Raw genomic sequence first — 12,962 nt, 5'->3', positions numbered from 1 at the left:
TCAGAGGACACTTTGGTGACCTGAATATTTATAGCATGTAAGAGACTAAAAAGAACTCATCTCACCTTGCCCTACCTTCTTCATTCTCTAAGGACACTAAGGCTGATAGCTAGTAATGAAATATGAAAGGACAACCCTACACTCCCTCCCGCTCCCAAAGTGGAGATACTAGAAGGAGAGAAAGAGGCGCAGTCTGGAATTCTAGGGGTGTTGTCATATTGTTAGAGACTGAAGAGGGGGAGAGAGGCCATATAGAATCCATGGGAGACACTAAGGAAGCCTGCGCTCTTTCCCACTCGAGGGGCTGCTTTGATACGAGGAGAGAGAAAATATAGAGCAGACAACAGCTGCCGTGAGGGGAGGGAGAGATTACACTGTTACCTGGAGCACTGCCTGGCAGAGAGTTCCTGTGGCAGAAGCAGTGTTGAGAGCAGTTGGAGTCTAACTGTTTATTATTATTATTATTATTTAAAAAAAAACAAAAAAAGTGAGGGTGATTAGCTATTGGAACAAACTAGAAATAGAAGTGGTGGATTCCCATCTCCTGAGGTCTTCAAATCAAGACAGGATGCTCTTCACCAACTATAATGCAGGAGTAACTGTCCTTAAGATTGATGGCCTGTGTTAAGAAGGAAGTTAGGCTAAATGATCAAATGGTCCCTTCTGTCTTTAAACTCTATAAATCTATGAGCTCAGTGATCCTCCCGTGAAAGAACTGCAGTGTGATGGTCTAAGCCCAGACAAGAGACCTCCTCTCCAACTAAACTACACACCAGGTCTATCCCCCTGGACATGATCTGAATGCAGGAGGCTTTGGGATGACAAATGCTTCCTGTTCTGTATATGAGGTGGCTGCTAGGTCTTCCAGCCATCTTCTCACTGCACCAGGCAGAAAGATTCAAGCCCCCAACAGCAGCGGGGAGCAGGCGCAGGACTCAGAGACATGCTCGTCTGCTTTTGGGGAAGGAGAGGATTAATTGGTCAGAGACTCACCTAGGGGAGGCGGGAGGGAAAAACAGTGACCCAGAGCAGCCCAGCTCTAGAGAATACCAAACAGCTTTTCACTAAAGCTCGGTCACATCACCCAGTGGCTCAATGGAGGCTCAGCAGCTGCTGAAGAACAGCTCAGTCTGCCCACAGAATTCTTCCGCAGGATCGCCTCCTGATCACAGCGCCCTGGGGGAGAGCAGTGCGTCAGACGTTCCCTTCTAACAGGCTTTACCTGGGGGCTCCAACGGATCAGGACATACTCTGAGAGTCTGGTAAGAACAGAGATGGGTGATTGGTTCTTCCTTTTGGCAAACAGTAAATTCGCTGAAAAAGGCATTTTGACGTTTTTCAGCTGGAACGCCCCCCTGCCCCCATTCAAACATTTCCAAAATGTCAAAGGGAACTTTTATAAAAAGGTCAAACCGGAATGACGTTTCCTCAAGGAAAGTGTGACTCAATCTGCCATTTCATTTCACAGTGTGGTTTCGAGTCAACATTTGAAACATTTAGTTCCAACTCAAAGTGACAATTTTTCTTCAGTTGTTTGTTTCGTCACGAAAATGCAACTGTATTTTTTCAACTGATTTTTTTTGGTTTGGGGGTCTTTTCCAAGCACTTGGTCAAAAGGGAGTGACTGAGCTCCATCAGTGAAATAGGCTGAATGACGGTGCCTGCTGGTGACTCGCCATTTAGCATCTCTCCGTCTATACCCTAACACGAGGCCTCTGCTCGAGCCATTTCCCCCACTCTCCCAGGCAGTGCCGCTAGAACCATGCTGCAGCCGATCTCAGCTCTCCACACTCTTACCTCATCATTCCTTGGTTAAGCTCTGAATAATGCAGGATGACGACGACAATCTGCTTATTACTTCGTGGCCCACCGCAGAGACAAGGAAAAACTACTAGCCCTTCAGAAATATTCCATCGTTAGCCACAGTGATGGCTACTTAGGCTGAGCGATTATTATGGTGGGGATGTACACTCTCTCATTTAGAATAGACTGGGGCACTGAGAACAGATGGGTGGCTCATGATCCACCCACCTGTTTGGAAGGCAGAGTTCTAATCACACGGGGAAGGGGGAAATGAAATCGCGTCCTTAGCAAACTTGCCCTCCCCACCCTAACCTTTGCTCTAGGCATATGACGAAGCCTGCATTGCAATGCTTCTCTTGCAATCAGAGTTGGACAAGCACCTCCTAATTGACAGGTAACTGGCTGGAAACAAGTGTCGTGATCCCCTTCCCATCCTCCTCTTGCCCTCCTGGTTAAAAGTTTCAGTATAGGAAAGTCCTTGACCAGGGCTTGAAACTCAATCCCACTCCTCCTCCCAGCCTGTACCCTCCCCTCTTCTCAGAATCCATATTTCACTGCAAACAGCTGCGTCCAGGAGATTCCAGCAGTGAAAACTGACATGTGCCAACAAGTGCCTCTGAACAAAGAAGAAGCCACCAACCCCAATTGGTTCCTAAACCTCTTTGAACATCCTCCCAGCCCTGAAGTCTGTCCTGAGACCCTAGATCAAAATGGCCAAAAGGTTTCCTAGCCCTACCCCAAGTGAAAGAGGAGTCAGAAGAACTGCAAACGCACACGGTGGGAGTGATGCACAGGGCACCGCTCATGTGCTTTTCCCAGTCAGGGATTCTGCCAGCATGTTTATAATGGTGCGTTCTTTGGTACAGAGTTCAGAGGACCATACTCTCTGGAAAAGCTTGTCCTGGGTCTTGTCCAGTGTAAGCTCTTCATGGCAGGATGTGTGTGTGTAAGTTAGATAAAGGGGGCTCTCCAATGATAACGGTCCAAACTAAAGCTCTTTCTCAGGCAAGTCTCCCACTTGCCTAAGTAAGGACAACAGGATGTAGCCTAGTAATAATAAGGCTGGCCTGGCAGCCCATTGCCCCTCGGCAGCACTTCATGGAGCACCATTTCTTGTCCTGGGCTGAGAAATTAGCAGGGAACCACAGAGCTCTATAGGGTGATTCAAAAGCCTTCCACAGCATCTAATTTCCTATTGCATTCAATAGCTTCTTAGAGTCACTACTGCAGAATTCTATTCATTTAATCCCTATTATCTCTGGTGGGCCTGCTCCAGAAGGTCCTGGATTCATTTCTATAAGGGCCCATATTCAGTTCTACTGTGGGACTTTTCCATACGAGCCCATAGGATGTCCTGTCCAGTTCTCCCCAACCAAAAGAATGGGCCTGGCCAAGTGAGAGAAGGGTAAAATAGGGATAACAGAAAGATGAGGGCAGTTTATGGCTCAGAGGGGAGCCGAGGTGGATGGAGGAGAGGGAAAGGACACACCAGACAAAGCAACAGCTACAGTTAGCTCTTGTTCATTTCCAATCATATGTCCTGCCTCTTCTTGTCACTTCCCAACCCATGACAAATGGCAGCATGGATGCTACTGAGAAAGCTTTTAAGCGAGCAAGACCAGTCAGGGAAAATGCCTGCATGAAGTAGGCCCTGTCAAACACCCGAAACACCAGCATGTGTAATGGCCCCCAGTGCCTGAGGTCCCAGAGAAGTTTGATTAGTTCTGTACTGTTATTCTTCAGATAACCCTTCTCCAGAGAGCAATGTGCAGGCAGTGGGGCTGTGTATCACAGCACTTACAAGCTTTCCAAAATTTCCAGAGATTTATGGTGCAACAGTGAATACAAAAGACAGAGAGGGTGGTAGCAGATAGGCTAGCTTTTGTTCACCATGTCATCATCGTTGTAAGAAGCAAAGATCACCTCCCTTGCTGCAGCATCCGCCGCCCTGGCCATGCCTTCAACTTGCCCGGGAGCGGCTCGCACACTGCCTGGGTGGGAATGGGTTCGCAGCGGCCAGAATTCCAGCAGGACATGGGGCTGGCAATGTCACTCTCTGCACCTGTTTATGTAGCAATCCCTCCCACCCCCCCATCTTGCCTTGTTCACTGCCCTGCCAGCAGCACTCTCCCCTTCTCTCGTGAGGTGCTGCAACGCTCTCAATAGAGAGGTGCTGATTTAGTTAGTCTAAAAATACCTAATTAGACGTTCCAAGCACTTCATTAGGGGTCCGTCATGATAGGACTGCAGGCTCTAGCAGGAACTTGGTGGGCTTGTTGCCACTCCCTCGCTAGATCAAAATAGCAGGCACCATGCTGCCGACTCATTGATAAGAGGACAGTCTATCATTAGCCCAGCCTGCTGGCATCACAAATATAATTATCTGGCTAAACTGATCTCAGCTCTAGCATTCGCAAACTCGCTATTTATTTTGTGAGATCCTGTCGGGCACTCAGAATAATTCAGTTGCTACAATTGACTTTACCACTTACTTTTCACGGGCCTTCCTTCAAGGCTGGTTAACATGGCTTACGTTTTCCCTGCCCTCTGAGGCGCACCCTGCCATGCAAGATGGAAGGAAGCTCGAGAAGAGCAGTGAAACCTGACGGGATGGAAATTTGCACGTGACCACGAGGGTAGACAGTAGCTGACTGGGATCAAAATCCCCTGGGCTGGCACCATGTGCAAAAAATTAATAAAGACACCTCTTTTGGAATGTGCACTAGCAGGAGCTAGAGTGCTGCTTGTTGCCAGGGAGATTGTGAGGAAGGAATCTAGGCTGCGTATTAACTAATGGGAGATAGAGGTGGGCGGAGGCTTTGGTGACACTACAGACTAGGTCTACGTTTGAGCTGGGAGGTGCGATTCCCAGCTCACATGGATGTACCCATGCTAGCTCTGCTCAAACCAGTGCCCAAAGACAGCAGTGTGGCTGGGTAGCACAAGGCAGCTGCCCAGCCTTCCCTCCCCCCGCCCCGATACACACGCGGGGCAGCCCAAGCTGCCACCTTGTGCTGCCGCACTTACCTCGTTATTTGTAGGTGCTAGCTGGAGCGGAGCTAGGGCGGGTGCATCCGTGGGAGCTGGGAATCACTCCTCCCGGCTCCAGTGTAGACTGCCCGTAGTTTCAATACCCCTACACCATGGAACTCATTGCTGGAAGGTCTCTGGATGCTAGACACCAGAGGTAGTTCTTTACTTCCAAGGCCTAGATAGATCTGCCTACATCTCTGCTCTCCCATTGCTACGGTCACCTCTTGCTGCCTGGACTGTAGCAATGGCAAAGCAGAGCAGAGATGTAGGCACTCAAGCTGCTCTCTTTAATGCCCTCTTTTGCAGCTTTCCCCCAGGCCACCCCTCTCTTGCAATTTCCTCTCTCCTGGTGCATCACTAGATGTCCTGCACATTCATCCACCTGGTCAACGGACTTTGAAAGACTGTCCCTATGGCACCTGAGGTTTCCTGAGATGCTGCCTTGTGTGACAGAACTAAGTCCTGGTGGGTTTGGGGAAGAAGGGACAGCAATTTTGTTCCTCTGGATTAGCTTGGCTCAGAGGCAGAACCTGGGTGTCAGTGAGGTTCCCGACTCTTAACTATTCTTTCTCAGTGTGGCTGGCTGAGGCAAAAAGGAGGTTGAAGGATTTGCTCAAGGTCATGCCGAGAGTCAGGGGCTCAGCCTGCATAGACTCTCCTAGATCTTTACTCTGACCCCTAAACCACACAGAGTTCCGTATTTGATGCGATCCAGGTTCAGAGCAGGACAAGCTGGGTTCAATACGCACTGATGGACGTTAGCTTGGGTTTAATCTCCTCTAGGAGGATTTTCACTTGGGTCTTTGATCAAAATAGAGAAAGGCCACAATGATGCTTTGTCATGAATTAACTGCTCAAGTCAGAGCAGCCATAGGTGGAACAAACACTCATATTAGGAAGCCGTGGCTTGACACTGCAATGTTTTCATCTCCATGTCATATGATGCTGAGTTCTCTCACCACCAGAGTGCCACCATGCACTGGGCTGAAATACATTTGAGGCTCAGTAACCAGGGTACAGAGATGGTTGGGGACTGAGCTGAAGACACCTTCACTGCTGTTTAGTTGTGAACCCCAGAAAGGATTGAAGGTGTGTTTCCCATTGGTGCTACTGCATTCAACTGCAAGGGTCAAACCCTGGTTTCACTCAAGTCAGTAATAGAACTCACAATGATCTCCCTGGGACCAGGATCTGTTCTCTTGGACTGAAAGGCAAGCTGTAAGAATTTCAGCTCAAGTGTATTCTACCTGGAATGGCCAAGGTGCTACTGGCTTTGGAGACCAAGCCCACACCACAGACCTGAGGCACTGAAAGGTGCCTGAGATTTTCAAAGCTGCCTAAGGGATTTAGACACATGTGCCATTAATTTCAATGGGAATGGGGTGTCTAAACCCCCTGGACAGTTGGGCAATATTAGACTTAGGGCCTTCAGTCAGCAGAAAGACGAGGCCTTTCCAGCATGGCTGCACACAGGAACGGGTGGTTGTCTTCTCCTGCTGACATCCCTCCACCCACATTGTCCTGGGAGCAAGCATAGCCTGTCTGTAAACTAGGAACGCATTTATGGCCAGTAACCTGTAGAGATTTTGGAAGCTGCACAGAGCAAGCCCTTTTTGGCAACAGTTTGCATCAAGCGATCCAGCTTCGATAGAAGTGCTCAGAGGCATTGATGTTCCTATTTATAACCCTATGAATCCATTTGTAACCAATTAGTGGTGCTGGCTGGAGCAAGAGGTATAAATAGCTGAACAAATGTAAATATTAACACCGCAGTCTTTGATCCAGCCCTCTGAACTGTCACTGTGTGTCCTGTGAATCCAGCCCACTTAGGAAAGAACAAAGACCCTTTGCCCACATTACAGCAATCTCTGACCTTCTCTCTCTGCCCTTCAGCGTCAGGACACATTTGTAACTGAGCTCTGGGTCCTTCATATCAGGGCAGCTTTTCCATGCCGGGCTGTTTCCCCTTGGAGGTGGGAATGGGGAGGCAGAGAAGTGTGTACAGTGCCTCTAAAATCAGGTTCTATTTCAAGCAAAACTCCTCCATCCCCACCCCTGTCACTGACTGGCACTTCAAGAAGGCTGTGTACAATTCCATGCAGTTTGTGCACCTGTGTGGCCGAGGTCAGACGAATGGACGGAGCACGGAATATCCCATGCTGAACTCTCTGGAGACCCCCACAACAGGATGAGTTAAGGAGAGTGCAGCTGTCCTCAGCTCTGAATTTCCTGCCTCTTGGTGGTTTCAGGCAGGATCTTAATGTTATCAGAATGCACGGTTTAGAAATGAAGGAAGGAGTCGTAGGAAATCATGGGCCACTTCCTGAGTGGGTGTAAATTGCTGTAGTTTCACTTAAGTCAATGGAGCAATGCTGATTTTCACCAGCTGAGGTTCTGGCCCCAGGTGTTTGGACGGCATGAGTGATCTATTATTATTTGTATTCTCTGTAGCACCTAAGAGCCCGTCATGGACCAGGCCCCACCGTGCTAGGCGCTGTACAAACACAGAACAAAGACAGTCCCTACCCAAACAGTTTCCAATCTAAGACAATAGATAGATACCAACAGCCAGGGGAGTACAAGGAAAGGTGAGACAATTTGGTCAGCATGGTAGGCAGTGGTCTGAGCACACCAGCAGCGTGACCGTTGTCCAGTTTTTTGTAGGCCTCCTGGCAAAGGAGAGTTCTGAGGACAGTTTTAAAGGAGCACAATGAGTTAGAGATATTTCAGTGTCCTGCCTCATCAGAGACACCCCATTTGGCTCCTGATCCTGCTCCGATTCCCTCAGCTAGGAGTGCGCTGCACCGCCCTGTGCAAGACTTGGGTTCCCTGCCCATGCACGGCTCTGGGAGTGACCCAGCTCTGACTCCAAATCCTGGCTCTTCCCTTCAGGCCAACAGGCACTGGAAACTCTTTGGGGGTGCTTCTATCTGATCAGATTGCATACCCATTTCCCGCACTGGGGCAGCTGCTCGGAGCGGGGTGCCAATGACGTGCCTGAACCCAACACTAACACGTACACCACTGAGAATACTGGTGCTGGAAAATGTATGCAAAAAGCTGCAGTGTCCCTGGAGCCAGCACACTCAACCGCTGGGAGAGACTCCCCTCCTATCACTCATCTCTCCAGTTAACAAGTGGCACCGGGAGTCTCTAAATGGACAGCCTCTCCTGAATGGAGTCCCTTCCAGTGCTCTTGGCCAGAAGAACTGTGGGTCACAACGAGATGGCATCTTAAGGACTAAGCTGAGAAGGGAGGGAAGACACCAGGACCAGGTTCCTGTTTCTCCCCTGCAGGATTGCGGAAATTTGATGGAATCTCAAGTGCCTGGCACAGCCTAGCAGGGGCCTGATCCTGGTGGGGGCCCCTCGGTGCTACCATAAGAAGCAGCAGCACTATGGCAATGGATGCGCTAAATAGATAGCCAAGTAGAACTCCCTTTTGTGCCCAGTTAGGGCCCAGAATCCTTTGGTGAGGATAGAAATGAATTACATTTCCAGGCTTTCATTAACCATAATAATTATATCACATTAACAGCCATATAATAACACCACCACATAAGCCCCTTTCATCCAATGATCACAAAGCACTTTACAAAGAGAGTCATTATCCCAGCTTCACCCTTCAAATGGGGAAGTTGACGCATGGCAGGATGATGTGCCCAAGGTCACGCAGAAGGTCAGTGGCAGAATCAGGAATACTCCTGGGCTCCTGAGTCCTGGTCCCCTGCTCTAGTCACTTGATCATGCGGCCTCTCATATGGCACATTTCTCTCACCCACAAGCAAGGGGCTAATTCTGCTATTTGGGTTTGACTGGCCCCTCTGCACGTGTGGAAGCTTAGTGGTGCAATTGGATCGTTAAGAAACACTGGTTCCACAAACAGTGATTATCAGCACCCAAGCTGGTGGCTAAAAGCTGGAAGCAAATAACCAAGAGGAATTGTTATGCATTTGTCAACATTCTTTTGAGGGCAAAATCCCTTCCCAGTCTCTCCCGCTTGAATCCAGCTCCTTTGTATTCTCAGCTGATCACCCTAATCCCTGAAATCCAGCAAGCGAAGAAGTACAATCCCGATCCTTCCAGGCCATTTATTCATCAGCCGTGGAGTTTATCAACTAGCAAGACACAGAGGGTGGGTTCATCCACCTGGTGTCTGAGGAAGGATTTGATCTCTATTGTCTCCTCTGTGAGCATCTCCCTAAACACCCACCCAATAACATGTAGGCAGCCCATGTTCCAGGTGTGGCTCCCGCAGAGAGCACCTGGAAAGTTTACTTGTCTATGACACAGTCCAACAAATCTGGGATCACCTGTTCTGTCGGCTGGAGCTTGCCAAAGAATTTTTCCTCGCACTTTGCCTTGAAGCTACTCCACCCCCATGGTGTTGAGAAACCCAGGACTGGCAGGCCCAGGACTGTGATGGTGCATAGAAGTCACTGGGCTGCCGTTCTTGGTCAGTGGGAGTTCAGTTCTTCACGCACATAACCTTTAGAACTAAAAAGCAACCTGGGGGAGACCAGCGTTACCAGAGGAGACCAACTCTCAGATGGTATTTTGCATTGATTGATTTGGGTACTGTCTGATTTGGGTACATTTTTAAGGGTATGGGCCAAAGTTCTGCTAACAAGCTAGATAATAACAACAATAAAAGAGAAGAGAAATAGATAACTTGCAAGCACCAATTAATCAATCCCTCAAGACTCTAAAATCTAAGTTGCAAAATAGGGAGCCATCCAGACTGGCAGTAAATGCCTGTACTGATCTCATGCAGCACATTAGCTAGCTGTGCTCTGCTTATTTAGCAATTCATACGTAGCGTGTGTCTGTCTCTCCCACACATACAATAGATACCCACTAACCTGGATAAGGGAGGGGACATCATTCCTGGATCTCTCTTCATTCTGATCAAACTCTGCCCACCTATCAGATCATGTCTATTTATACAAAGGTGGTGGTACAAAAGATTCTCTTGCACATCAGTGTGTGTGTGTGTGTGTGTGACTGCACAGATCTTTCAAACCATGTTGCGTGTTGACACTATATTCCATGCACTGCTGTCCAAAAAGTCTTTAAAGGAGGTGGACATGGGGCTTGAGCAATTAGTCATAACAAAGAAAGCCTAAGAAAATAATTCCTTGTCGTGAAGCAAAAAGGGGGAAAAAACCCCAACCCATTGGGCTAGTCCACCCTGATGTGACATTTTCCTTCCTCTTCCTCTCAGCCAGACCCCATGCAAAATAAGCCCCTGTTCCCATAGCAAAGGAAGAGCTGTACTTACTGCTAGTGCTCATGCTGCTGATCCTGCTCTGTCCTTCTCATTCAGCAAAGCTGCTCTTTCAATCCTCTTTCTTTTTTACGGGTCCCGGTTTTCCCCCTTTTCTTCCTAGGAAAAATATTTCCGTGCGATTGCCATCTAATTCATGCCAAGGTGTCTCCTTGCGTCCCACGCTATTAGCTCCCCAGGCTCCTGCCTTTGCTCTTAATTTTGAGCAGGCAGATAATAAAGTCAGGGGTGGGGACAAAAAGAAGCAGGGAGCCTGAGAATAAACCAGGGCAGGGTGTTCCTCCGCCTCTCTCTCTCCTCCCAGCACCCGATCCGCCGTGCGAAGCCGCACACAGAGGCGGCTGACTGACTCCTGCTCAGGGCTGAGTTCTATGGAGGGTGCTGTCATGCACTGCAGACCAATTCCCGCTACAGCGCTTCTTATAGCTCAAGGGGGGGGGTGTGGACCACAGAAAGGGGAGGGGGGCCTGCACAGAGCTTGCTCATCGGAAGAAGCTGCTCACCCCAGTTGTCACATAGCTATTGAATGGAGCCGCGGGGAACCCCACCTAGCGCTCCCCTCCTCTCGGGCAAGTTGGTCAGCAGAAGGCTCGTTCCAGAGGAGTTCCGCTCAGGCGGGGCTGGGCTTGAGACAAGAGCATTTGTGATGAGAAGGAAGAGAGGAGAGAGAGAGAGAAACTGAGCTACACTGGGCAGGGTTTGCTTGGCTTGAGCCAGCTGGTGGCGAAGGGGCTGTTCGGGCTGCCCTCTGCTGGCTGAAATGCGCCGGCGCTTGTTGCATGCGATGATGTTTGCAAAGTGAAGGAAACAGGCAAGCAAGCAGGTGTATCCATTTGCAATATTGCAAATTCCTTCCCACCCCCCCCCCGCCCCCTCACTCCTCCGATGGGTTCTCCAACTTTCACCTTTCCCTATCATCACGGTCCCGACCATATTTACAGCCAGGGAGGGCTGCCTGGGAGACCCTCAAAGTTTCTTCTTCAGTCAGTTTGGCAGAATAGGATTTGCATTTGTTTACAATTTCCAGGGAGAATATCAGTGTTTATTTTTAAGCATTTTTTCCCCATTTTGATTGATTTACATCGTCATCGTTGTGCAAACTGATGGGCTTTCGGCATTTTTTTCTTTTGATCCGTTTAATTTTTCACAGAGTGGGAAATTATGGGAAGTCAGACATGGCTTATTTAATAACAGGAGACGATTTCAAAACATTCAAGCTTTATAATTGTTAAAAAACAAATCGTCAACACTACATATCAAACTATACAATGTAAGTGTCCCTAAATCAGACTCTTAAGTTCTCAAGCAGCATTTTTCTTACTTTGCCCATTTCAGTTATAATTGCTGGAAATATTTTTTCCTGGGTTTGGTGTGTGTAGGGCGAAATCGAGCTTTACTGACATTTACCGATAAAAATCGAATCCTTCCAAGCCTAAACTTAAGCGGCCAAAGGAGTCACTACTGGCCCTCTTCATCCGTACGTGAGCATCCGACCTTTAGCTCCTGTATCTCCCACCTGTCATTCCGTAGGAAGGAGGCTCCTCCATTTTGGCGCCTATAAAAACACCTGGTATTCTCTCTCTTGCACCATAATAAGTGATCCATCCCAGAAATGCTGCTTAGTGAACTGAGGCTATAGAAAATACTATTTTATGCTAAAGAAAAGCCTCTCTTGTGTTAAGATTCTCACTCAAGGTTTCTTGGTGTCCTGGTCCCTCTGGCTTCAGTGGAAGGTTTGCTGGCTTAAGGGCCACAAGATTTGACCTTTGGTTGCAGGTCTTTTCCCCACACCGTGTCCCACATTTGGAACTTGGGAGCTCTGCTGACATCAAGATGTCAGGGAATGATTTGGACGAGCGCTGTACGAGAACTGGAGGAGGGTGTATATCACACCTGGCTGTCTAGATGGAAGGAATGCTCTTCTCTGGGAATCAGTGAGGAGCTGTCTTTGCAGGCGTCAGATCAGGGCTCCGGAAAGGACTTCAAAGTCACTCACTCTTTGTTTTGTTAGTAACGCTGAACTCACCAGAGCTGCTCATGGAGTTCAGTCAGCGGCAAGGAGACTCTGAGGAGCTCAGGCAAGGTTCAAAGAAGCAAGCAATGATCTCATGTCCAATGAAAGGGGTTTCTTTATACAGCGTGAGAAGCTTTGCATCTCTCGCAGCTCCTTTGCCTGTACTGCCTGCCATGCAGGCAGGGCCATTTTTCTGTTTGATTGGAGAAAGCAGATGTTTCAGGGGACGTGTAGCAGGTCGTGTGAATTACACGTGCACCTTTGGTTGCACTGCAAACCAACTGACTAAACCCTCTATGTGTCTATTTCATTTGTATATCATAGGAGCAATCTGCTCATTTCCACAGAGGGAGGGGGGGGGGGGTCAGGACACTGGAAGGGCGTTTGGAAATTGACATGGGGAGAGAGGGGTATAATTTAAAACAAGAAAGCAATGCAGTTAGTAAGCCAGGAGTCTACCACCACTCTGATCACTTTGCCTATGTGTTGTATACCTGTCCCCTGCCCTTTGTCGGTCTTTGAGCTGGTAATAATGCCTGTAGTTAATGTTTTTTTATAGGAGTCTGTTTTCAGTTGCTTATAACTTTGCCAAACAAGGTTGAAATTTTCAATGCCCAGTGTCCGGCTTGGACTGATTTTTTGAGGAGATGGGAGGGGGGAGTTTCAGCAAAAATGGCTCACCTGTTTATGAGAATGAGGTTAGGGGAAAATACATTGCTTGAAACTTGGCAAGCGAGTCACCCTTGGGCCAGAGAAGTCTGTGTTGTTGTCCTTATAAAAATCCACCGTGACATATCTGAGTGACACACCTCTGAAAATCACCAT

General features: G+C 48.5%; 1 protein-coding gene across 9 annotated transcripts in view; it reads right to left on the bottom strand.

Moving 5' to 3' along the window:
* ABLIM3 (actin binding LIM protein family member 3) overlaps positions 1 to 10,766 on the bottom strand; it is a 109,487-nt gene extending 98,721 nt beyond the window's left edge. For 3 of the 9 annotated variants that reach the window (XR_012669595.1, XR_012669596.1, XM_048861099.2), the window contains exon 1: positions 10,118 to 10,611. Coding sequence is in view for 6 of the 9 variants with exons in the window: in XM_048861099.2 (XP_048717056.1) it covers positions 10,118 to 10,130 (13 nt within the window). In the remaining 3 variants the exon portion in view is untranslated. The other 6 variants (XR_012669594.1, XM_048861097.2, XM_048861096.2 and 3 more) reach the window with 4 other exon arrangements.
* Between the last annotated feature and the right edge of the window lie 2,196 nt (positions 10,767 to 12,962).

Source organism: Caretta caretta, chromosome 8 (genome assembly GCF_965140235.1).
Source record: "Caretta caretta isolate rCarCar2 chromosome 8, rCarCar1.hap1, whole genome shotgun sequence".
Taxonomy (NCBI): Eukaryota; Metazoa; Chordata; order Testudines; family Cheloniidae; genus Caretta; species Caretta caretta.
The sequence above is the reverse complement of the archived record's forward strand: the minus strand, read 5'-3'. Positions and strand labels throughout refer to the sequence as shown.